The 26,231-nt window shown below is 38.6% G+C and overlaps 2 protein-coding genes across 6 annotated transcripts in view; both read right to left on the reverse strand.

Annotated features, from left to right (window-relative positions):
- The window catches only part of LOC126937587 (acyl carrier protein, mitochondrial-like), a 398,652-nt gene that overhangs the window by 269,371 nt on the left and 103,050 nt on the right, over positions 1 to 26,231 (reverse strand). The gene's annotated exons all lie outside the window — the stretch shown is intronic.
- Positions 1 to 26,231, reverse strand: part of KDM4C (lysine demethylase 4C) — a 416,349-nt gene that overhangs the window by 167,037 nt on the left and 223,081 nt on the right. For all 5 annotated transcript variants that reach the window (XR_007719783.1, XM_050761129.1, XM_050761128.1 and 2 more), the window contains 3 exons: positions 25,633 to 25,871; positions 23,369 to 23,691; positions 19,261 to 19,369 (listed from right to left, as the gene is read on the reverse strand). Coding sequence is in view for 4 of the 5 variants with exons in the window: in XM_050761129.1 (XP_050617086.1) it covers positions 19,261 to 19,369; positions 23,369 to 23,691; positions 25,633 to 25,871 (671 nt within the window). In the remaining variant the exon portion in view is untranslated. The remainder of the gene's footprint in view (positions 1 to 19,260; positions 19,370 to 23,368; positions 23,692 to 25,632; positions 25,872 to 26,231) is intronic.

Raw genomic sequence — 26,231 nt, forward strand, 5'->3', positions numbered from 1 at the left:
TTGTTGTCTTTTTGATAATAGCCATTCTAACAGGGATAAGAAGTGAGGATTTCACTTGCACTTTCCTAATGAGCTGTGATGTGGGGTGTTTTTCATATAACTGTTGGCCATCCATATGTCTTCTGCTGAGAAACATCTATTCAGGTCCTTTGCCCAGTTTTAATCCAGTTAATTGTTTTCTTGCTATTTAGCTGTTTAAGTTCCTTATATATTGGGATATATATATAAGGATATTATATATCCTTATATAATAATATTATTATCACTTCCATATTATAATCAGGTTTGGGGCTTTTTATATAGTAATCAGGTTTGGGGCTTTTCTTTATAGAAGAGTTTCCTGATTCCAACTCCTTATTCATTTCTGGTCTGTTCAGATTTCCTATTTCTTCAGGATTTAGTGTTGGTAGATGATTTGTGTCTTAAGAATTTATGCGCTGATTCTCGATTACCCAAAGTGTTGTTATAATTGTTTAGTCTTTTATTAATATGATCCTCTGTATTTCTGTGATATCAGTTGTAATGTCTTTCATTTCTGATTTTTAGTCTTCTTTTTTCCTTAATCTAACTAAAAGTTTGTCAATTTTATCTTTCCAGAAAAGGTATCTATTGGACCTTTGTACTGTTTTTCTATTCTCTATTTCATTTATTTCTGCTCTGATCTCTATTATTTCCATCCTTCTACTTTCTTTGGGCTTAGTTTGTTCTTCTTTTTCTAATTCCTTGTGGCGTAATATTAGGTTGAAATCCTTCTTTTTTGGTGTATGCATTTATTGCTAAAAACTTCCTTCTTCAAATGCTTTTTGCTGCATTTTGTAACTTTTCTTATGTTGTGTTTCCCTTTCCATTTGTGTAAAGATGTTTTTAAATTTCCCTTTAAATTTCTTCCTTGACTCATTGATTATTCACAGGAGCATATTCTTAATTTCCATGTATTTGTGAATTTTCTAAAATTCCTTGTTATTGGCTTCCAGTTTCATAGCATTGTGGTCAGAAAATACACCTGGTATAATGTCAGTCTTCTAGCATTTAGTAAAATGTGTTTTGTGGCCTAACATATGATCTATCCTGAAGAATGTCCCATGTATGCTTGAGAAGAATGTGTATTCTGCAGGTGTTCAACAGAAGGTTGCACTACTTAATGCCACCACAATAGGTATTAGATTTCAACATGAATTTTATTAGAGAGAACACACTGAAATCATACCAAGTTTCTTCATTCTTTGTCATTACTTTTTCTTTCTCTTTCTCTGGTTAATTTCAAGCGACCTGTCTTCAAGTTCACTGATTCTTTGACTTGAGACCACTGTTGAATCCCTCTTGGAATTTTTCAGTTCAGTTATTGTGTTCTTTATCTCCAGAATATGTTTGGTTCTCTTTTATGGCTTCTATCTCTTCGTTCAAATTCTCAACTTGTTTGTGCATTATCTTCCTGATTTCATTTAGTTGTCTATCTGTATTCACTTGCAGCTCATTAAGCTTCTTTAAGATTATTATTTTGAATTGCTTTTAGGCAGTTTGTAAATCCATATTTCTTTACTGTTGGTTACTCAGGTTTTATTTTGTTCCCTCAGTGGTGTCATGTTTCCCTGATTATTCATGATTCTTGTGACCATGAGTTGGTATCTATGCATTTGAAGAAGCAGTGACTTATCCCAGTCTTTGTAGATTGGCTTTGGCTTGGAAAACCCTTCACCAGTCAGCCCATCCAGATTTTCTAGGCAGGCCATCTGGCATGGTCCAAGGGTAGGCTTGCTCCTGGAATCCTCCAGCCTTATGTCTGCATCAGTATGTGAGCTGGCCTGGCACCTGAGTTCATGGGGTTGTATCTGGGGCCTAAGTCTACCATGTAAGAACTGGAGCTTGGGACTACTGAGTTAGGCCAGGATCTTGGGTTCATGGGGGCCAGCTTGGCACCAATGTTCCACTGGCGTGGTCCTGTCAACTGGATCCACAGGGATGTTCCTGGATGCTTGGTCTGTGGGAGTTGGCCCAATGCCAGAGTCTTCTGTGGTAGACCTGTACCCTGGGTTCACTAGGGCAGGCATGAAAACCAGGTCCACAAGTGCTGGACTACATCCTAGACCAGGGGAACAGCTTGGAGCCTGAGTCTGTGGGGGTTGTCTTGGCTCTGGAGTAGGCCTGGAGTCTGGGACTGTAAATGCTGGTTACTGTTGAGGCAGGCTTGGAGGCTGGCTTCGTGGGTGCTGATCTAGAATCTAAGGATGTGGGTACTGACCTGACACTTGAGCTAGTCTTGAGGCTGAGAGATGGCCTGACACTGGAGCAATCCTGGAGGCTCAGTCTGCAGGTACCAGCCAGGAATCTAGGGTTATGGGACTGTGTGGTGCTGGGTTTCACTGCAACAGACCTTAGATTGGGGTCTGAGGCAAAATCTGGTTCTCACAACACTCTCCTTCCCACACAGGTATCCCTATCGCTCTCCTCACTGTACTGCCTGGGGTTAGGGGCGCGGTAATACAGGTAATGCAAAACTGTCCTTCCCATCTCTTCAATGCATCTTTTTTCATTTATGTGCTATACTCAGGTGCCATCATCTCTCCTCTGGTTCCCGTATGTCTTTTGAAGACATTTTTGAGCATTGATAGTTGTTAAATTGATGTTTCTGCCAGGGGACAAGCGCTGTGAAGTCCTATTCAACCGCCTTGCTGATGTTTCTAATTATTTTTTATGGTTTGGGAAAATCATTATTTTTTATGAAAATAAATGTAACTATTTAAGTAAATGTAGTTTTTATTGCTACTTTTAAATGAATTAATATAATTTAAATTTTCCCTGGTGTGATTTCCAGTAAGTAAGTATCAATAAAATAAACGCACAAAAAAGGAAATAAAAGAATCTTCTTTCGGGTCCTCAGAAGAGTTAAGAACATAAGGCTTCCTGAGACCAAAAAGACTGAGAACCACTGGCATATACATGTGCACATTTTTCTAAAAGTGTTAGTATCAAAGAGTCACTGCTAAACAATACAAGCCTTAAAAAGACCTGGTGTAGGCTTCGCTCTTAAAACCAAGCAGTAACTTCATAAACAACTTGCCTTAATCAACTTGAAATACTTAAGCAAAAAGAAAACAAGAGTCAACACAGCAAAAGGGCCTCATTTTCTCTCTAGGTTCTTTCATGAATGTCTGCGTGGTTTGCCAGAAATTAAAGAAAAAAAAGATTTTATGCCAAGAGCACTTAATTTTTTTCTTCCTCAGTCAGTGAGCCTCTCACCTCATGGTGGAAACCCATACTCCTAGATTAAGATTTTTACAAAAACACTGTCATTCCTTGTAGCAAGTAACATGCCGTCAAGAAAACCATGAGTCTAAATACAAAGCAGTTCCTCAAATCTATGTAAGCCTTTCTAAATTTACAGAAGCCCAGTATACCAGGAACCAAGGTATGAGGAACTTTGTCCTAAATAAGGAAGCATAAGCAGTAGCTAAAATGGCCATCCTATGGAAGAGGGCTAGCCCCTCAACAAACACTACTGTGAGGTGGAAATGGGAAAACCAGATACTAACTTGGATAAATGTACTGAAGAAATGTGTTGAAAATACTGCCACCTTGTCAACAATACCTTCAATACCTGTTTTCAAATTTTTTAATCACCATGTCAATAAAAAAAATTATTTTATAAATTGTTTCATTTTATAAATGAACTTGCCTATAGACGAAACTCCTGGATCATATACACAATAGACTGAAACTGTTTTTTTATAATAGTATGAAAAGTATTCATTCTCACTTAGACCCAGGAAACCAATCATTGCCTCTTACTGTGAATTATTTCTGACAGAATTAAAAACTCCTGGACAAAGGTAGTAGAAATAGCTCTGCAAACAGGGCCTAAGAATACTCCTCAAGAAGAAACATGAGTCAAAACAAAAATATCTGATTTATATGTGTGCCGGCTGGGTATTAAGAAACTGGCCACAACTTCCGCTTCTACAATTACCTACAGGTAAAATCACAGCAATTAGCCATTCACTGCCTGCTTACAACCCTCCCTTCTCAGCCTTTCCAAGGTGTCTCAAATGCATCTCCAAAGCTATTCTCTCTGCTTGCCATTCAAATCACACTGTCCACTCCTCAGGACCATGAACAATTCTGCTTTTCAAACACCTCAAAAGGATAGCTAGATTTTTGTCTTGTCATTGATCATTAACTACACAATCAGTATCACCTCTGATGCTCACCCAATGATTCCCCAAAAGTCAGAGAGGTCTGCCTGGAAGAGACTCATCCCACAGGACATGGTACGAGAAGGGGAGGCCCCATTAATTTGAAGCACAGGAAATACTAAAAACTTTCTGGTTCTAATAAGAAAGTTAGCCTTGCTGAAAGAGTATCTTAAGACATTCAGAGAATCTCCAAAAGTTTTCTACTTACACTAATTTGCAGTATTCCAGCAGATTAATAAAACTTCCCAAGGTGAGGAAGGGTCACACTGGGGAGATGTTGTTAGCAACTGTGTAAACATACAGTATTTATTTTAATGTTATTTATTTTTGGTTGCTTTGTACACACATTAATTTGTATTACTTTTCATACAAAAAGGAAAATGACTTTTACATAAAGTAAAAAGTCACACTAGAAAATATATATTTGAAAACATTAGTCCAAGCGTCACCAAATTATTCTAAGATAAGCATGGTTTTAAAAGTGTAGAGCTCTGCTCCAACCTATCAGAATAAATTAAAATAATGCTTCATTCATGCAGTCTATATGGTCTTGGTTGGGTGATGATTCTAAATCTGTTTCTCAATCTGTAAGATGAGTACAAGATCAGTTAAATGTCAGGGTTTTCCAACAAGTTATATGAGATAGCCAAAAGTTGCTATTTGCTGGTATGTGCAACCTAGTACTTCAGTACATGATGATCCTTCCTCTCTAGGCCTCCAACATAATCTCTGCAAAGGTCTGTGGGGGTTCAGACAGGCTGGTGGAAAAAATTTTAGTTATAATTGCCACAAACGCTCTCAGAAGCCCTGAGAGTTTACATAACTTCGGTAATAAATCTGGCTGAAGGCAGCCGAGTCCCCTTACCTTTAGTTAAATAAATTAGAGTAGAAACAAAGGAATGTGAGGCATTTATCTAACTTATTTGTTTACTCATGTGGTCTTAACACTAACCTTTGTTCTACCATGGGTGCTTAATTCCTTTACACTCTGGAAGTCTACAATGTCAATTACCCTCTCGTAGTGTTGACTCAAGCCTTTGTCAATTAATCTTTACTAAATAAATGTGAGTCTCACTGGCTGGTCGGGGCCACGGCTGTGACTAAGTGGCCATACACTCTGTAGAACTGGCAAAGCAGAATATCTGTGTGTCAGTGTACTTTATTCATCAGTCACTGGGTCAGGATCTGCAGGACAGAACCCCGCAGCAGCCATTCAGAAAATTTCTTAAAATGTATGCCGTAAATACTAACCTTTTAAGATGACAACACAGATTAGAACAGAACCAATCTAGACAGATACCAAGTTATCTCCTATACATAAGTATTTCCATCAAAAGGTTTAGCCTTGTAGGAAAAATAAAAGCCTTTATTCTCCCATTCACTCAAAAACATCACTGAATATAATTGATGATAATAAAGAAATTAATGTCCTTTACAAAAGTATCCAAAAGAATCTTTTTTAAAATATGCAAATAAATTATGGCATAGCTATATAATGCATGCCTTAGAAGAAATGCTTTTGAGGATTAATGAAATATATAGTATGAATATATACATTATACAACATATTAGTTGAATATAATATTATAATCAATAAAAAATGGGAGCACAAAACCATGCATAGGGAATATTGCCAATTCTACTAAAAAAGTTAAATGTCTGGAATAAAGAGGCTTTTTAAGTTTTCATAATTATAAAAATTTGTCATCTTAAAAGTTTTTTAAAAACTGCTGTCAAAATAATATTAGGTGGGAACTATGAACTGGGGGAAACCTTGCTTTAAGAACAGATTTTTGCCAGATTTATTCACTCACCCAGGACAGTCTCTTTGAACAAATTTTGTTACATGTAAGTGACGTCCCTAAAGAAAAATATTTGGGCCATTTGTGAAAGGGCTGCTGCCAGGACTTGTGGATGGAACTCAGCAGATGAGAAAAGCTATCGATTCCACTACAGCATAATTTCCCTCTGCCAGTCATCACAGTCATTCTGCTGCTTGGGGTGATGCTCCAGTGAGGTGTTTTGGCTGGTACAGCACCATTCTCTGCTATGAAGAGCACAGCAGCATCTGTTCCATTTCAGGTACCTGAGCAAAATCTCAGTCCTGGGAGGCATTATATATGGTTTCAAACATCCTGCAGGAAATGCGGGGTATAGTGGGGTGGGGTAAGTACAGAAGTGAGGTACTCAAAAAGGCAAAGATTCAAACTTGGGAACTTTATAATTTCTGTACTGAATAATGTATGAAAACAATATTTAAGTGATTGTTTTTTTGAAATGCTGACCTTCAAATGTTTATATTATAAAGCTGTGTTCAGAAGTACAAAAGAGAAAAAAATTATAGAACTTTAGGTATGATTTTACTGAGAAGTGGTGACATTGAGAAAAAATTAAATTCTACATTATAGTTCCCCCAAAATGCTAATGTAATAATGAATAGCAGAGAATTCTACAGTTTAAAGTCTAAAGCACTTAAGAAATTAAATGGATGTATATAGTTTTGTTCTTTATGTATCACCTCTCAATAACACTGATACCAAAGTATTTCAAAAGGATACATTACAACTGACTCTATATACACTTTAAATAAGAAAAACATTCCAAAGGACACACCTTCAAAATTCCTATTACAAAAAAAAAAAATAAAGCCATGATAATTATGCTACCTCTGAGGCAATGGGTTTCGCCAGGAACTATGGCATAACCAGAGTGGTTTAAGTTTCTTACAGAACATCAGCTCATATTTTATATACATTTTACAACATGCGTGAACAAAAACAAGAAATGCTGGGAAGCTGATCTACACTATTAACAAAGGTATCTGGCTATAATCAGACATTTATATGTGTCCATTTCAGCTTCTTTTACCAGTATTCTAGCCGCTATGGGAGGTTGTTAGTGTGATAAAGTTGAAAGAGTGGGCTGGGCACGGTGGCTTATGCCTGTAATCCTGACACTTTGGGAGGGCGAGGCAGGTGGATCACTTGAGGTCAGACCAGCCTGACAAATATGGTGAAACCCAGTCTCTATTAAAAATACAAACATTAGCCAGGCAAGGTGGCAGGCACCTGTAGTCTCAGTTACTCGGAAGGCTGAGACAGGAGAATCACTTGAACCTGGGAGGTGGAGGCTGCAGTGAGCCGAGATACTGCCACTTCACTCCAGCCTGGGAGACATAGCATCCATCCGTCTAAAAAACAACAGTGTAGAGTGTAAACTTTGGAACTGAACAGACAGTATTTAAAGGCTGTTATCTACCACTTACTAGCTTTGTGATCTAGGGCAAGTGAATTCACGTCTATGAGCTTCCATTGCCTTACCAGTAAAAATGATGCTAGCATCATCTAAAAGAATTATAAGTAATGGTTACTAGTAATGTATACAACAAATAGGAGGAAACCAGCTTAGTCAATTCTCATATCATGGTAGGAAGGAGAAGAAGAAAACTCCTAAAGAAAGCTGGCATACCCTTGGGAAACTTAGCTGTCAACCTGGCACCAGAAGGAACATATTCTGAGCATCAAATCAAAGACAGGTGAAAAAGGAGAAAGAGCCACATGATCTGAAGAGAAATAACAGTATTATACATTTTAAAGTTGCTAACAAGAGTAAAATTCTCATGCTTTCACCACAAAATGTTATGTATTTAAGGTGACATGTAAGTCAACTAACTTATTCCACATTGTACTAATAAAACGCAACACCATTTAGTACCCCACAAATTTATACAATTATAAATTGTCAATTTACAATTAAAAAACAAAGACAGGCAAAAGACTAAGCATATGAAATTCATAATATGCTAGAATTTCATAATATGACAGATTCTGGAAATAAGAAATTAAAAGCAACAGTCCTGTCCCTTTATGGAGTTCAAAACTACCCATGTGAGGCAGGTGTGGTGGCTCACGCCTGTAATCCCAGCACTTTGGGAGGCCGAGGCAGGAGGATCACTTGAGGCCAGGAGTTCAAGACCAGCCTGGCCAACATGGAGAAACCCTGTCTCTACTAAAAATACAAAAACTAGCCGAGTGTGGTGGTACGTGCCTGTAGTCCTACATACTCAGGAGGTTAAGGCAGGAGAATCACTTGAACCCGGAAGGCAGAGGCTGCAGTGAGCCAAGACTATGCCACTGCACTCCAGTGTGGGTAACAGAACGAGACTCTGTCTCAACCAAACAAAAACTACCCATGGGAAAAACCTCCAGATTCATAAGCTATTTCATTAACAGCATATATAATATAAACTCAAAAAATGGCAAAACAAGATCTCCAAGCAAGAAACTGTTAACACAAGCATGATGCAATCCACATGAAAAAGAAGCTCCCCATACCAAAAAAAAAAAAAAAAAAAAAAGTCAGCTTTGGTCACCTATGTATGTGACAGCAGGAATCATAGCTATTTTGACCCAACAACTAATAGAGAGTTATCATGTGGCAGATCACACAAAACAGCTGCTAAGAAGAGAACTTCAAATAGGGCGGCCATCATGCCAACTAAGGAAGATAAGGACATGGACTATTCAGGGGTGCATACAGAAATAAGGAGAGAACAAGGCTATAAATCTTCTTCCTCTCATTTCCCTTCAAAATATATTACATGGTCCTGTCAACTTTACCTCATAAAAGATTCAATCTTCTCCTGGGGGTGCCCAAGAAGATTCTTAACCCAGATCCATGGCTCACTCACTTGAAGGCATTATCCAGTTTACTCCTCAAGAAAAGACTTTATCAACAACTATGGAAATATTTATGTAATACTCAAACACATATACATATCATAGCCAATCCTTTCTCCTTAACTTTCTACTTTTTTAAAGCACAACAAAAATCTCTGCAAAACAAAACAAAGAACATAAACACTAAAACAATGAAGTATCAGTCTAGAATTTATATAACTCATCTCATCATTTCTCTGAAGCCTGGAAACCTAACACCTCCGAAAGGGAAAAGGACTAAAACAACTCTATGAAAATTAAAATGCTGATAAAGAGAGCCATCTTCTAATCATTCACTAGCTGGAAGTCTTGAACATGTTTACTTAACTTCTATGACCAACGTGCACAAATGCCAACCTGCAGAATGTTGCCAGCCAGGACTAAGTTTTCATTGGCCAGTGGTAAAACAAAGAATATGAAGACATAAAGTCACCACAAAGTTAAAATTTAAAATATACATAAACTTTCCATGCTGATTCTCCATCTTCAGAGCTAGTTTTACAACCAAAGAAAAGGTGAAAATATCAATGAAAAAAAATGTGGACCAAAATATGTGCTAATTCAGTGGTCTATAAAGCTAAGACATTCTGTCTCCAAGGAAAAGAAACTGTGTTCAGGTTGAAAAAATGTAAAGTAGCAGACTTGAGTTGTATGAAATTGCAGTTTTCATTGAGTAAAAAAAATTTCAAATATTGACAATTTCATATACATTACAACCTAATACAATCATTATTTTTCTAAAGAATTGAATGTACCACGAAATTGTGCTATCAAAATCTGTTCCTGGGTAGTTTTCTACAAGACTTTAAGAGTAACAAGGTTATGGTTGAATTTATTTGTAAGTTAATTTAAAAAAAATAACAAAGCATACATGAACTCAAAAGAATCAAAGTCTTTATTATTATCTTACAATCTCCATGCTTTTAGCACATTCAGAAACCTGATCATAAGATTTCATGATAATCATTGTTTAGAAAAGTTTCAAAATTGAAGGTAAAAAGTACAGAAAGTAACAGCATCACATAAATTATAAAGCCAGCATTTTTGTCTCTAATTTAATCAAAACCTGCCCAAGCCACTAGCATAATAGAAGTGAGGTGGCTTTTTTATTCACCATACTACAGTAAAAATCAACGCCACTGGGACTTCTAGTGGAATTTACCGACAGAAATCAAGCTAAACTGAGAGCACTAAATTATTATTACAAACCTAAGCACTAGATAAAATATCCATTTTATCTGAATGCCAACAACATGTAACGTTTTATGTCCACACAATGCAGGAAAACACTGGCTGTGACCTAGCAACAAACATTCCAAGCCAATCTACTTAGTAATCTGCTGACTTTGCTGTTTTATTGCTTAAACAGACAGAACTATAAATGGGCTTATTATAAAAGTATAGTAATACCTCAAGCTAAAAAGAATTGATGGAACAAAGAGATCATTATGTTAAAATTAATAATATTTGGAGCATGACATGCAGCAGCCATCAAATAGCACTTATTTTTCAAAACTGGCAGGGAAAAGAATTTTTACAGAGGGGAAAGACTCTCGATGAGGGATGTACCTATTCTTCACTAAGCCAGGTCGCAGCCTGCCTACCATAAAGCAGACAGTCAAGTACCCAGTAGCATCTGGAAAACAAAAGATTGCTTTTAATATTTAAAATAATATTTGTATTTAATACTTAAAATATTATAATTTCTGAATCAAAAAGACATCATTATTATATTTGGTCAACATATTCACTTAATAAATCCTTAAAATAAGAGCAGCAAATCTACATCAATACAGTTAAAACAGAGAGAGTAACAGCTTGCCAGGAGCAGGAGGGCATAATTTTCCCCAAACACCTATCTACAAAAGGTAAAGGGTAACAGCCAATTCTAAATTCTAACTCTTTGATTTCTAGTTCTCTTTCTAAATTTCACTTCTAAGTAATGTCCTTTTGTTTGAGGGACAATTGCAAAGTGTCTAAGAGCCAGCTTGTGTACTAAAAGTACCAGCAGGACCATGACTACAAGACAGGGGGTGAAGTACTCAGAAAATACCACAGGAAATCCCAGGCAATGCCAGAAAAACAACAGCCTAGAATGAAGTGCAATCAGTGGGCTGTTCTAGTCCTGGGAAAACACACATAGGACCAGTTTAGTATTCAATTGCTTATAAACACTTGATTTTTTGTTGTTTGTTTGTTTGTTTGTTTTTTGGAACCAGTGTCTTGCTCTGTTGCCCAGGCTGGAGTGCAAGAGCACAATCTCAGCTCGCTGCAACCTCCACCTCCCAGGTTCCAGTGATTCTCTTGCCTCAGTCTCCCGAGTAGCTGGGATTACAGGCGTACGCCACCACACTCAGCTAATTTTTGTATTTATAGTAGAGAAGGTTTTGCGATATTGGCCAGGCTGGTCTCGAACTCCTGACCTCAGATGACCCGCCCGCCTCAGCCTCCCAAAGTGCTGAGATTACAGGTGTGAGCCACCATGCCCGGCCTATAAACAATTGTTCTAATAAAAGAACTGTGAACTAGAGAAAACTACTTAGGGAAGTAATCAAATTTGTCAAACAGGACTTCCTGAGATTTCACTTACTTAAAAGTGAATAAATGTATACATTTTATTCTTCAAAACAACAGAAAACCTGGGTTAGATGGGTTAAATGATGGTTAAACACCAAGAAAGATCTCCAATTCCACCTCTTCCATCTCTATATTTAAATATTCAATCCACTACTGAATGAAATATTATATATATACAGACTTTGCAAGAAATAAATTACTGTAACATTGCCTGAAATACACTCTTAATCTAATCCTCAAGGCATGCAGACACTACAGAGATAGGGATCAGGGCGTAAGCTGTCTTTAATTTCAAAAAGATGCTTAACAGCTCATTACAGTAGTGCACTTGCTGAAGTGATGATTGATAAAGAGTTATTCAGACAATTCGGATGAGAGAAAATCTGACCCAAAACCAGGGCTTTAATCTGAATATTGCCAATATTCAAACTTGTATTAATGGATGAGGTTGCCTCTGCACTTGACTAAACACAGTACAGTTGGTTATCTGCATCTTTCCAACTTTCTGTGTTACTTATTCTAGAAATCGTAAAATTATAGTTGAAGAGTTGTAAGTAAAACTTTAGATTAATGGCAATCAGCTCTTTGGAAAAGCGGCCCTCAACCTGTCACCACATGCTATTTCAGGAGATTCAAAATGCCCAAAATCCATACATGAACTTACAGGTTAGGAACACTTATCATTCATGACCAAGCCTCAAATTTTACGCAGGAGGAAAAAGTGCAGAGAGAAGATTTACCCAAAGTCAAAAAACATATAAAGCACAAAGTCAAGACTCCACAATCTATTGACTGTTAGTCAACCAGACTTTTATTCAGGGGGTGTTCAAAGATTTTGCAACTGCTTGTGCCAGATGCCCTAGAGGCATTAATCGCCAGCCTAAGTTTCATTTTAAATTTCTCACTTAGAAGAAGAGGTACAAATTTGACCACATGGGTAGGAATTCTTAGAATAACCTTCTCTTCTATCATATTGCCCTTCACCACCCAAGCCTAAGTTTCAGGCAAGCAAGCTCTCTTGTTTTTGTTTGTTTCTTGATTTTGTTTTCCACTTTTTCTTTTTCTCAAGTGTGTACTTAAGTAAAGGTGTAGGCTTTTAAGACTCCAGCTCAGAATGTCTGAGAGGTCCTTTGTTTGGCATCCTAGTTCTGATTGCTCTGCATCCATTATGGTCCTGGCAAATTTCTCCTAAACGGCCACAACGTGGCTCTCCCTTACCAATCAGCGGTCACTTTCTCCACCTCCTTACAACAGCAACAACAAACAGTCATTATGTGCCAAACACTTTTTAACCCTCAAAACAACTCCTCCATGTGGCAGGTGCTGCTACCATCACTACTTTGTAAACGCAGGCACCGAGACATCACACAGTGAATAGAGTGCTGGAGCCGACTGACCCTGATTTGTTGGCATGGAGAGGTATTATCCTTTGTGCTATTTTTGCCTCTCTATGCACGTATAAAAGTTGTTTATTTTATACTATCCATTATTTCTAGTTGTTTTATAGCTAGGGGATTATCAGGTAACCTACTCCATCATATTGATACGCCTAGTCTCTGTAAAAAACACTCGTTTGGACAAATACAAAAGAAATGTTTGTTACAGAAAATATGAAAAATTATCAGCATAAAAAATAAAATGAAAATCACCTAATAACAGTCTTGCAATTTTCTTATAAATTTTCCAGTTAACTTTCACAGACTCCAACAAAACTCCACTGTCAGCACAAGTATGTTAGCTATACTCACCACTAGCACATGGTAGGAATCGCTGAGCAGAGCAGTATCACTGTGTCAGCAAATGCCACGTTCACAAAGTCCACTGTACACTAGCACTGCTTGTCCTTAGTTTACAATTGCATTAGAAACATCATTAACCTCATCTCTTAACCAAGGGGATTGGATACACAGTAAGCACAAAAGCAATGAGCAGACTAGAAGTAACAGTAGCAAAAGCTGGAAATTTTTTATTGAAAACAATTTTTCACTTTTTAATTGAAAACAATGTAGTAAAATAAGAAATGTTGGGAAACAAATGCACACATGTGCAGGATGAAAGCGTCAAAGAACAAACAATGCACCACGAGGCCAGGAGAACAGGGGCAGGGGTGTGATAAAGCACATGTTCAGATACTGATGTCAATGCAGGATGATTATTAGCCCAACGTCACTTCAAAGGAAGTTCTGGAGTTGCCATCAGCACGATTAAAGTGCTGCTGATGAGAATGCTAGTGAGAAGAAGCATGCCATGGCTTAAAACATTTGAGAGTCTGAATGATATCAAAATGGGCAGCAAGGCAGCAAACACAGATACCAAAGCTGGTAAGGGATGAGAAATTAATTACCTCATGGGTACAATGTGCACTATTCAGGTGATGGTTAGACTAGAAGTCCAGACTTCACCGCTATGCAGTATATCCATGTAATAAATCTGCACTTGTACCCCCTAAATATATTTTAAAATTTTAAACCTGCAGGGCCAGGCACAGTGGCTCATGCCTGTAATCCCAGCACTTTGGGAGGCCAAGGTGGGCTGATCACGAGTTCAGGAGATCCAGACCATCCTGGCTACTACAGTGAAACCCCGTTTCTACTAAAAATACAAAAAATTAGCCGGGTGTGGTGGCGGGCACCTATAGTCCCAGCTACACGGGAGGCCAAGGCAGGAGAATGGCGTGAACCCAGGAGGCGGAGCTTACAGTAAGCTGAGATGGCACCACTGCACTCCAGCCTGTGACAGTGTGAGACTGCATCTCAAAAAAAAAAAAAAAAAAAAAATTAAAACCTGCAAAGGTGTAAGTACTTTCTGAAACCATCAAAAGATAATTACTTGCCTCAAAATGTTTCCAATGTAAACAAACCTAGTTGAACTGTATTTTCCCACTTAACCTTATATTGGATGCATTATCCCGAGAGTGCTGAACATGATACTTTGAAAACATTCTATACACATTTATGTTTCAAAGAATGGTTTTATAAAACAACAGAAATACAAATTGCAAAGAGTAGGAAATTTAAGTTTACTAGGGACTTCTCCTGAACTGACTTAGTCTTGATCTTTCTTCTTTTCTTCCTCATATGACACTCCTTTCTCAGCAATCAAAAGAAAAAAAAAATCCTAGGAAAAAACCCATTCTCTAATTAACGTGCTGAAGACAATAGTGTATGCATCATTCCTTTGTTGTGGGTGGGAAAAAAAAATCACTCTCAGGACCACCGTAGCCTGTACAACCACCATAGCCTAAATAAACTAGTCCTTAAGAAACAGTCACTTACTGACCCAACGTGATGTCACAGCTCCAAAGCCCTCAAACTCCAAGGCACCAGCCACATCTGCAATGGGTCAGCTGCATTTTAACTTTGAGGTAATTATAGAAGCTGGTACAGTGGTAAAGAGATTTTCAATTCTGTCAAGATACAAAACTGAAAGAGCTGACATATTAAATATATAATTTATCACATTTCTACAGGTAATTAAAACAACATGTTTTTCTATACACATATATAGGGAGACTATTTCCTGGACAAAGATTTACATTTTTCTTTTAATATGACAGTATGTAACACATTGAGGTATTTAACTTTTTAATGGCTGATTTCAAGGATTAGTGATTGCCTTATCCAGGGTATTCCTGCTCTTGAATCCGTGATTTAAGCTACCATGATTGCAGTGAAATGTTCACTACCAAAAGCATGATAGGGGAAGCAAAGGAGAGGAATGAGAGTGGGGAGACAGACACATGGAAGACAAAGAACATATCACAGTGTAAGGTGATCAGTGGTACAAGAGAACCAAGCACATATGGAGTCTATGGGCAGGAGAGGTAGAAGAGGAGAGGTGAGTGGTGACAAGGGATTGAAACATTCCAAGAAGGAAAAGAGTGCCACAGGTAATGTAACAGCCTGGGCAAATGCATGGAAGCAAAAGCAGCAGGGGGAGGGTAAGGAAGAAGTTGTCTAAATCAGGAGTCCCCAACCCCCGGGCCACAGACCAGTACCAGTCTGTGGCCTGTTAGTAAACAGGCCACACAGCAAGAGGTGAGCAGAGAGGCCTAAGCTCCACCTCCTGTCAGATCAGCAGTGGTATTATATTCTCATAGGAACACAAACCATCTTGTGAACCTTGCATGTAAGGGACCTAGGTTGCACACTCCCTATGATAATCTAATGCCTGATGATCTGAGGTGGAACAGCTTCATCCCAAAACCATCTCCACCCCTATCCCCCCACCCCCATCCATGGAAAAACTGTCTTCTACAAAACCAGTGCCTGGTGCTAAAAAGTTAAGGAACTGACGGTCTAAACAGAAAGGAAGACTCATGTAGGAAAGTTGAGGAAAATGAAGCTAGAGAGAAGGTAGCATTGAATGACAACTGGCTTCAAAGCCACACAGAGAAATTGAGCATTTAACCTGTAATGAAGCAGTTTACAATTCCAGGAAACATGAGAGCTTCTGAGCAGGCATCCTCACCAACCAAAACAAACAAGACAGACAGACAGACAGACAGACAGACAGAAAGAAAGAAAGAAAGAAAGAAAGAAAGAAAGAAAGAAAGAAAGAAAAGAAATACTGCCACAGATTTCTAAGCTGGCTGCCCCTCAGGGTTCATCACTTCTAATATGTTCCATGGCCAGAGAAAGAGCATTACCCTCTCCCCTAAGTGCATGGGTGCACGAGAGCATGCACAGTTCACCCATGCACTTCATATACATCCTCCTTCCCTATGGACAGTGAACTCAGAAAAGAGCAGGAATATGCCAATAATATCAACAAATGGCAACAGAAGAATACCTACATATCCTGGATGCTTCGAGAATAAAACAACCCAAACAGCTTTGCTTATCAGTCTAGGTTTCAATACATTTGTATAATTTTTAAACAACTGGGCATTAAACAGAATTTCAATTGAAGTTTCAGTCACCTTATCCAGCTGTCTAACCTTAGAAAAAAATGCAACTGAAAAACATTTCAATTAAAAGAAAAAAAGGGGAGTTCAGTATTTTCATTTAAATTATAAAATATAAACATGCAGTATATATTTAAGATTATTTTTCATCAAAAAAGAGTAAGTTAGATGCTAATTTTTATGTAAAGACACATTCTAATCATCATTCTTTTATTATATAGACCCTTCTTCTCCACCACCACCAACTTTCATGTTTTGCTGTTCAACATGGAAAATCTTTTCCCAGAAAATAACAGGCTAAGAGTCACGAAGTCCTTCCTGATCCTGTAATTACAGGATGTGCCACCAGTCAGAATGATCTATGGCATTTCAGGTTATTTGAGTATCAAAGAGCCACTGCACTGTCCTAAAGAGAAGAGCAATGTACAAGTGGCTCATCTCTCAGTGGCATAGCAGCTCCCAGAGGTCCTGGACCAAGTCACTTTCCCCTGTGCAGCCTTTCTGTTAGGGAGAAACTTTCCAGCTTCAATAGAGAAACGCTCATTCACCAATAGAAGACACTGATTGTTGTTTAAAGATGCAAAATTCTCCAATGCTCTAATATAGTTATGTTCCTATATATGAGGAGTGCAAAAGGAGCAGACTAGTGAGCGCAGAAAATCCCCAAAACAAGTTGGATTTGGAATTGTATGCTCCCAATGAGCAAAAAACTCACTGCACATCACAATCTAACAATGATAACGTTTATTCACTTTCAACTTTGCAAGCAACTTAGACACAGAGGCAAATGGCTGAGGTAACATTCAAGTTCCCAGTGATGCAAATAATTTACTTCAGGCAACAGAATATTCTCTGTTGTCAGTTTGAAAGCTTGTAAAAACCTTAAGCCATCACAAAACTTCTCTGACTTTTCTAATCAATTCTGAAAAATCCCCAGAGGTCACCAGGGGTCCTTAACATACTAGAAAGGAAAGAAGGACTGTTGCAAAAGCTACAATCATCATTTCTACAAAATATTTAACCTCAAACCCTTGAGACGACTTCATCAAACCAATCCATTTATAAATTTTGCAAGCTATACAAACTGAAATCAGAACTGCTTTCCAAAAAGAAACTCTGGGGCAATTTATGATGGCCCATATCAAAATAAACTTCCTAGGCAAATAAGGACAGAGGAGAAAGCAGCCTTTTCCACGTATTGGTACAGCCTTAGCATAGCCTATTCCCTTCAGAAAAGTTATACTGAAGAGAGTCTACCATGGGAAAGGGTAATTACAATCATGACTATTGTACATTAAGTATTAATTACTTTACACAGAATTGTCCTATAATTGTCTTAACACTAAAGGGAAAATGGTTTGTACTGGGTATAATAAAGTAGCAAAAAAAAAAAAAAAACCTCACCATTGTGATATACGGAAATAAATGCAAATACGTCGCATTACTTCTATTACAAGAGTTAGAATTCAACCGTGGGTTGGTTTTATAGAAACTACTATGATCCCTAATCCCTACATTCATGATATTTTTACTTTTTTATGATACAGGGTCTCGCCGAGTTGCCCAGGCTGGTCTCAAATTCCCGAGCTCAAGCAATCCTCCCACCTCTGCTTCCTAAGTAGCTGGGACTACAGGCATCAGTCACTATGCCCAGCCATGATCTTGTTTTCTCACTAAACATAGAACGTAAGTGAAAAGTGAGGGAAAGAGGGGAAAAAATCTGTGAAAGATATCTATCTACTCTGATAAATTTATTTAAACAAGAAACTTGAGCTTCTTGTTACTCACTTAACAACATTCTCACAGACACGTGACCTTAGTTAATAATTTCCATAAGTAAAACTGGAGAATACTTCAGAGAAGGATTCTTAACAGAAAGCCTGCCTGAATTAATCCTCTAGACACAGAAAAAACAAGGCCTTCATGATGCTAAGAGACATTTACAAGACACTTAGTAGTCACGGATCTGATTTTTAATTTGAGGCAATAAAAATTTCTTTTTTATGAAAGAAAGGTAAGAAGGGTAACCAGGCACGCAGTGGCTAATGCTTATAATCTCAGCACTTTGCGGGGCTGAGGCAGGAGAACTGCTTGGGCCCAGGAGTTCAAGACTAGCCTGGGCAATAGCAAAACCCATCTCTACAAAAATATTTTTTTAAAAAAATTAACCAAGCGTGATGGTGCATGCCTGTGGTCCCAGCTGCTTGCGGGGCTGAGGTAGGATCACTTAGGCCTGGGAGGTTGAGGCTGCAGTGAGCCGTGATCACCTTCCACTGCACTCCAGCATGAATAACAGAGCGAGACCCTGTCTTAAAAAAGGACAAAAAGGGGAAAAAGATAAATTTACATCCAGGAATGGTAAATGATTATAAATGAAACTACGTTACATCCAGCTGCATCACAGCAATCTAGTGAAGGAAAAAGGATGTTTCAACCCACACCAGTTACAAAAGGATACGGAAAAAGGATATGGCACATAGATTTTTACTGAAAGTGGTTAAATTAATGTAAAGAGTTCAAGTTAAAAGTAAAGACACTGTAAAGAAACCTACAGCATGTTAACTCTAAAATCCAGCATGTTTAGGAAATGAGTCTCAGCTTCTTCTGTAGAACCCTAAAACATATGTCAAGGCCGACTGATTTTATCCCATGACATAAACCTGGAAGACTTTTACCAGTAATAAGGCTAGCTTATATGAAGTGACTCTTTAAGTTCCAAATTCCTTTTACCTGTAAATTGTTTATTATGTATGATCTCCTAATAGTATGTATTTGTTACTTGTTGAATTTTTTTTTCTATCCAGCAATTTTTCTACAATAGTTTGTTTTACATACCAAAAAAAAAATCCTAAAAGGGTCACCATCTCACCTTCATCACTTGGTGCCTGCTGCTTCACAAGAGTCATCGGGGATCTTGCTGGAGGCCTGCTAAGTGGATGGCGCCAACTCTTAGAAGTTTTGTTCTCTCCCTCTGTTATCTAGTTACAGAACAAAAATGGTGGAGAAATACCATTATCAAAAACAAACTACCAAAAAAAAAAAAAAAAAAAACCTACCGTTCACAATGATTTATAACTTAATGTTGAAGAAATCTTGTGGCTGTTTACCTCTTGAGGAATTAGTCCTTTAAGAAATTTAACCTCAAGGTCAAAAGAAATAGGAATCAATTCTAGTAATTTTACCCAGAGGTCAATTAACTCTTCTTCTACTTTGTATTAAAACACAAGCTGTAGGGCAGGGTAGGCCTATTAAACCTGCAATAAGCTAAGCAGTTAGCAAGTTTTCTAAAGGTCTTACAACTAATCTACATTTAGGATTATAGGCCAGGCACAGTGGCTCATGCTTGTAATCTCAGCATTTTGGCAGGCCAAGGTAGAAGGATCACTTGAGCCCAGGAGCTTGAGACTAGCCTGGGCAACACAGGGAGACTCCGTGTCAATAATTTAAAAAAAAAAAAAAAAAAAAATTAGCCAGGTCTAGTGGCATATGCCTGTGGTCCCAGCTCCTCAGCAGGCTAAGGTGGGAGGATCACTTGAGTCCAGGAGGTCGAGGCTGCAATAAGCCAAGATCACACCACTACACAACAGCCTGGGTGACAGGGCAAGACCCTGTCTCCAAAAATAAATAAGTAAATCTAAGATTGCATTCATAAAAATACAGGACTGTGGCTCTTGATCACCTCTAAGATGTTCCCATGTTAACATTTAGCAAGGAATTTTATTTTCTATCCTCCCAGAGAAGACAATCCTGCAAAGTTGAGGCTGTATACTTCTTTCCATTCAGAAATGAATCACCACTTCTAGATCACATACATAAAAAGTCAAACAAGAAACCAAAAGTATTCTCTTTTTAAATGATACATTAATGCCATGTTGAAACCACTTAAATTTTACCAATGATTTTTTTGTCCTGGGATTTACAGACTATATATTCCTTTCCCAGGTAGAAAGTCATGTGTATCCGTACACCTTCCAGCTAGGACCCACCTTTGAAGCTCTCTTGCTTGCACAACACAAAATTTTTAAAGGCACGGGGAGGGGAAAGAGGATATCAGAGAGAGTTTGAACCCAGCGGGCTTACATCAAGAGGTGACTATGAAAGAAAACAATCTTAGTCTTCTTCCTGGTAAGCTGAAGAAGCAGTGGCCAGATACAGAGAAACTACTCTGGCCTCTGACTCCAACATATGATTCTAAGAAAATGTGTAAGACCATTGTAATCAAAGCTAGGAATAAGAAAAGAATGACAAATGCAATATAGGATGACAGCTATCTATGTTTATAATAGCTAAAAAACAACATGGGAAATTGTAACTCAGCCAAGAAGAAATATCACCACACTACTGTGCACCATACTGTTGTCATAGCTGGAGCTGTAACAGGATAAATTACATCAGGTTTCTGCTCTCAAGAAGCATAGATTATAGAGGTGTAAGGGAATATATAATAAATGAATAAATTGTATTTATCAGATACTACTCAGTAAATATGCAACGAAGAAAAATAAAGGACAAAGGAACAGAAAGTGATGGGGAGGGGCAGTTTTATAGGGTAATCAGAGAAGGCCTTTCTGATACAGTGATACTTGAGGGGAACTTTGAGTGCATACATATGATTATCTGGGGGAGGAGTATTCGGGGGAGCAAGAATAGCACGTAAAGTGAGAACATATGTGGTGTGTTCCAGGCACAGCATGGAGCCCAAGATGGATGGATGGATGGGTAGACAGAGTTTAAAAAATAACCTTAATACTTACTGAGTAGATCAACTAACACTAGCAGCTATCAGCATACACAGAGCATTACACTGAAGACTAAAAAACACTGACCAAAACTACACAAAAATTAAGTGGGGCGGTATTACATCTAGGAGTTATCCAACACCACGATGTAAGAAAAGAATGTCATGCAGCTATTCTTATGGGAAAGCCAAGCCTCTCAACCTTCAATAGCAATGTTGGTTTCTCTGCTGTCAGTCTTTGCTTGGGAAATGATAAAGATGAAGGAAAAGAGCACTAGATCTATAATCACCTTCCTTGAGAGCAAAGAAATCTGAACCTTTCAGCTCCATCCTACTTTAAAGAATGTCACTAAATGTAACTAAAGCGGGCATTTGACTCACTCACCTGTCCAAAGAATATCTGCTCGGCTACATTTAACTCATTCATGAAATTAAGTTGTAAATTTTTTTTCCTTTTTTTATTGAGACAGAGTCTCGCTCTGTCGCCCAGGCTGGAGTGCAGTGGTGCGATCTCGGCTCACTGCAAGCTCCGCCTCTTGGGTTCACCCCATTCTCCTGCCTCAGCCTCCCGAGTAGCTGGGACTACAAGTGCACACCACCAGGCCCGGCTAATTTTTTTGTATTTTTAGTAGAGACGGGGTTTCACCGTGTTAGCCAGGATGGTCTTGATCTCCTGACCTCGTGATCTGCCCGCCTCGGCCTCCCAAAGTGCTGGGATTACAAGCGTGAGCCACTGCACCTGTACCCCCGTCTTTGTTTTTAAGAAACAGGGTCTCTTACTCTGTCACCCAGGATAGCGCACAGTGGTGGGATCACAGCTCACTGCAGCCTTAAATTCCTGAGCTCGAGTGATGCTCCCACCTTAGCCTCCCTAGTAGCTAGGACCACGGGCACACACCACTAAATTTTTCTTTAATTTTTTTGTAGACACAGGGTCTGACCATGTTGCCCAGGCTCATCTCGAACCCCTGGGCTCAAGGGATCCTCCCACCTCGGTCTCTCAAAAGTGCAGGGATTACAGAAATGAACCACCACATTTGGCCAAAATTGTAAATTTTGCTTACTAGTATGTGAATGCCATTTTCAGACTACTCTTAGGCGCCTCTTCAAAGAAACCAGACCATATTTTTTTTCATCTTTCATGTTTTATAAATTCAATGAGATATACAATTCTACATAAAAAGATAAACGCTATTGGGTCAAATCAGAAAAGTATATTTAATTAACATTTTGCGACTGATGAGAAGCAGGGTATTCAAAGCTGCTATCCTTATACAACCTCCCTTGCCCCTACTCAGGGACACAAAGACCTGTTTTGAGTTGAAACGAGCAGGAGCAGTGTCTGTTCTGCAGCCAGCGCAACTTGTCAGTTCAAACAATTACTCCTTCCTCATCCACTTGAATTCCCTAATCAAGGTTGGATACATCAAAAAAAGTACTGAATTCTGACAATTGCTACAGACAGTCCTAGCTCCCCTGATCCACTCTTATGGCTACATGGACAGTTTCTACTGAATATGGAATATTAATACTGCACAGGGACAATATTGTACAATTTTCCAAAAAGTCACAATGGGAAGCTAAATAACACAGAGGGGTCTTTCCTCAGAGGCAGAGACCTCTTTCAAGGAGGGGGCAGGACAAGAAAGGTCACCCTGGTCCTGAGATTCAGGGTCCATGAGGAAAGAGTAAGAAGAAAGCACGACCAGGTGAGTCCTGACACTGAAACAGAAGCTGTGGGAAGGCTGGGACCAGGAGGAATTAACTATTAGCAGAAAGTAGTCAGTGCCCAGCAGGTGAATTCTTCTGCAAGTGACAGAACAATTCTGTAATCTTTACTGTATCAATGTCAATATGACTGTGACTTTTTACTATAGTATTCTAAGACGGTAGCATTGGGAGAAACTGAGTAAAGGGTACAAAGAATCACTGTGCACTATTTCCCACAAATGCATATGAATCTACAATTACCTCAAAATAAAGAGTTTAATTTTTTAACAAAAAAAGAAAACCAAGCGTCGACACGTGGCCATAAGCTGCGTGTGCTGAATTATCACTATGTGAGCCACAGCTCACAGAAGGCTTACCTCCCAGTTACTGAATGAATATGATTAAGACCCACAAATGTAAAATGTTATTTATCTGTGCCCTAAAGGAGGATTTCAGTGCACAGAATGTTGTTTTCAAAATGTGCTCTCACCATATAATGAATATGGTAAAAATAGATATTGCCACATACACTGGGGACTTTGAAGCCATTTCTCTCTCCACTGGGGACCGCTGGGATTTCCCCAGGTTCAAGGCCATTCCCATGGCTCTCCACATCACTCTCTTCTTCCTCTGTTAACACATCATTACTCTCTGACACTGATGAGCATGACTGAGGTGACTTTGGCCATGAAAGCTTGGGTGGGTCTGATTTCTCGGGCTTCTCATAACCACTAGATAATGGAATGGAATCATCAGCCTCACTGAGTATAGAAGGTACACTTCTATATGCATAAGCTTTGTCATCCTCAGTTTTTATGTCTTCTGTTACAGATGTACTTAAGCAGCTGTTTCCTGAGGATAAAACAGAAGACTGTTAATAAATCTTGCACTGTATTATTACGAAGTAGAATTAGTAAATTGTTCCCAACTGATTCCATATCTTACACACACATGCATACGCATGCACACACACATACATGCACACACACAAAACAAGCCTCATTTGTACCCAAACATACTAGCTCTGATTCTGAACAATCCAGTTCTTCTACTTTAGTATTATGCCAGGGTTCAAAACCTGGAGATCAATGTGCAAAGAACCATAGAGTGACAGAACTAATGAAATTGAGGGCCCTTAGGCAAAACCATCCAGCAATTCATAAACTGGCTAATTAAACATAGTGTAAGAGAAAGCATGATGAGGGGCCGGGCACGGTGGCTCACATGTGTAATCCCAGCACTTCCGGAGGCCAAGGCAGGTGGATCACTTGAGGCCAGAAGTTCGAGATCAGCCGGGCCAACATGGCGAAACCCCAGCTCTACTAAAAATATAAAAATTAGTTGGGCATGGTGGCGCACACCTGTGGTCCCAGCTACTTAGGAGGCTGAGGCAAGAAAATTGCTTGAACCTGGGAGGCAGAGGTTTCAGTGAGCTAAGATTGTGCCACAGCACTCCAGCCTAGGTGACAGAGAGAGAGTCTGTCTCAAAAAAAAAAAAAAAAAAAAAAAAGGACCATAATGAAATATCCATATGTATTGCCTAACTCTCTTTTCTGCATCTGTTGTAATTCCCTTCGCTACCTTCTCTACCTTGCTATCTCGTATCCATTCATCGAAACTCAATTCAGATATCACCTTTGCCAAGAAACCTTGGCTCTCCAGCTTTTGTGTGTTTGAAGTCCTTCCTTGGTAAACCAGCAACATCCTAAGCGATCTCTATAATGCTACTTACCACACTGGATTGTAATTATGTGGTTATTTGCCTAGCTCTCCACCAAAACATAAACTCATTTTTTTAAAGTTCTGTGGTTTCAACTCTATCCACACAGCTATTTCAAGAGCAAAGGCAATGACGCTGGAGAAGCAGCTGAGGACCAGTTCAGGACTATATGAGGACTTTTTCTTTTATTGTAGGTGGAATAATACTAAGAAGATGGTAGTGAGAAGACCTAAGCTTTTTTCTTTTAAAGGATCACTCTGATGGTCACCTGGAGAACTGACTAGCTGGCGTGACTACAGCTGACACTCCTGAATAAGAAGGAAGCAATTGCTGCAGTCGTCTAGGCAAGAGCAATGGTGCCATGAGTGAGGGGGAAGCAGCAGAGGGAGTCAGATTCTGGCAGAGTGGGGAATCCCATGAGGAAGGATTTACAGGATGAGAGGTATGAGAGGAACACAGGAATTAGCATGATTATTACGAGACAAAAACTCCAACAAATATGAAAGAGGCAAATCATTAAAGCAGTTTCAGAAAAATATGCTACCAAAGGGAGAAAAGGCAAAGTAGCTGAGATTTTTAGACAATTGCTTTAGTACAGAAGAGAAGCGAGGGGACTATACATGTCATTTCACTAGGTTGACTTTTTATTATTGCTGTTGTTCTTAAAACCTTGATCTTTATTTTCTTCTTAAGTCGAAAGCTAAGAATCTACAAAGAATTATCGATAATTGGTTTCTCTACTCATGTGAATTCAAAAGAAGCCTTCCAAAAACGTATATTGTAAATTGAGTTGCACTAAAAAAAATAATAATAATAATCATTTTAGTCTCTTCTTTTTTATTAAACCAAATAGGCACTGCTGGCTGCTTGTCTCACAATTCTGCGACACACAGCAGTGAGGCTTTGTATAATATCCCCTGGGACTCTTGGTTGAGTTACCCCATGACTTTGGGTAGATTATTGATTAAGCTATGTGACTAGTCAGATACTTGTCATAGTGAACATCGGTTTAAGACATCTGATCATCAACCACCTACTACTTATATGTGAAACATAATCAACCATCTTCTCACCTGAGAGTTTGATATGATCTGATAAATTCTGATCCACCTGCATCCTGCTAGCAGAGGACTCTTCTTCTGAAGGTGCTTCTGTGTTCCTCAGCTTCGCTGCTGCTTCTGACTTTTCACTGACCTTGAGGTCATCTGTGCCTGAGTCGGGGTTAGGAACCTCTGCCCCATCGACTTCAGCTGACACTTCCTCTTCCTCCTCAGCCTTAGGCCTTTTAGAGGTAGATCTAGCACACTGGAAGCTGTCAACAAGAGAAGCAGTGGTCAGAGCGGGATGTCTGCAATGGATATGAAAAACACATCCCAATATAAATGTCATTTTCACTTGCTTAAAGAAGGAAAAAACTGACATTGTTAATCACTATGCCAAGTCAATGTTCACAACTGAAAGATTAAATTTGAAATCAAAATCTTAAGAACAATTCTCAGATCAATCAATAAAATTTTAAAATTCACACAACTGTTAATAATTGATTATTAAACATTATTTTGAAAAAGGGCCATTGCTAAAATTTTGTAGCAACGTTTTAAAAGTCTGAAAATAAAAATAAAGTAAAAAATGTTGAAATGAGAGAGAAATAAAATCAATCAATAAAATATTT

This window comes from Macaca thibetana, chromosome 15 (assembly GCF_024542745.1).
Source record: "Macaca thibetana thibetana isolate TM-01 chromosome 15, ASM2454274v1, whole genome shotgun sequence".
NCBI classification, from domain to species: domain Eukaryota; kingdom Metazoa; phylum Chordata; class Mammalia; order Primates; family Cercopithecidae; genus Macaca; species Macaca thibetana.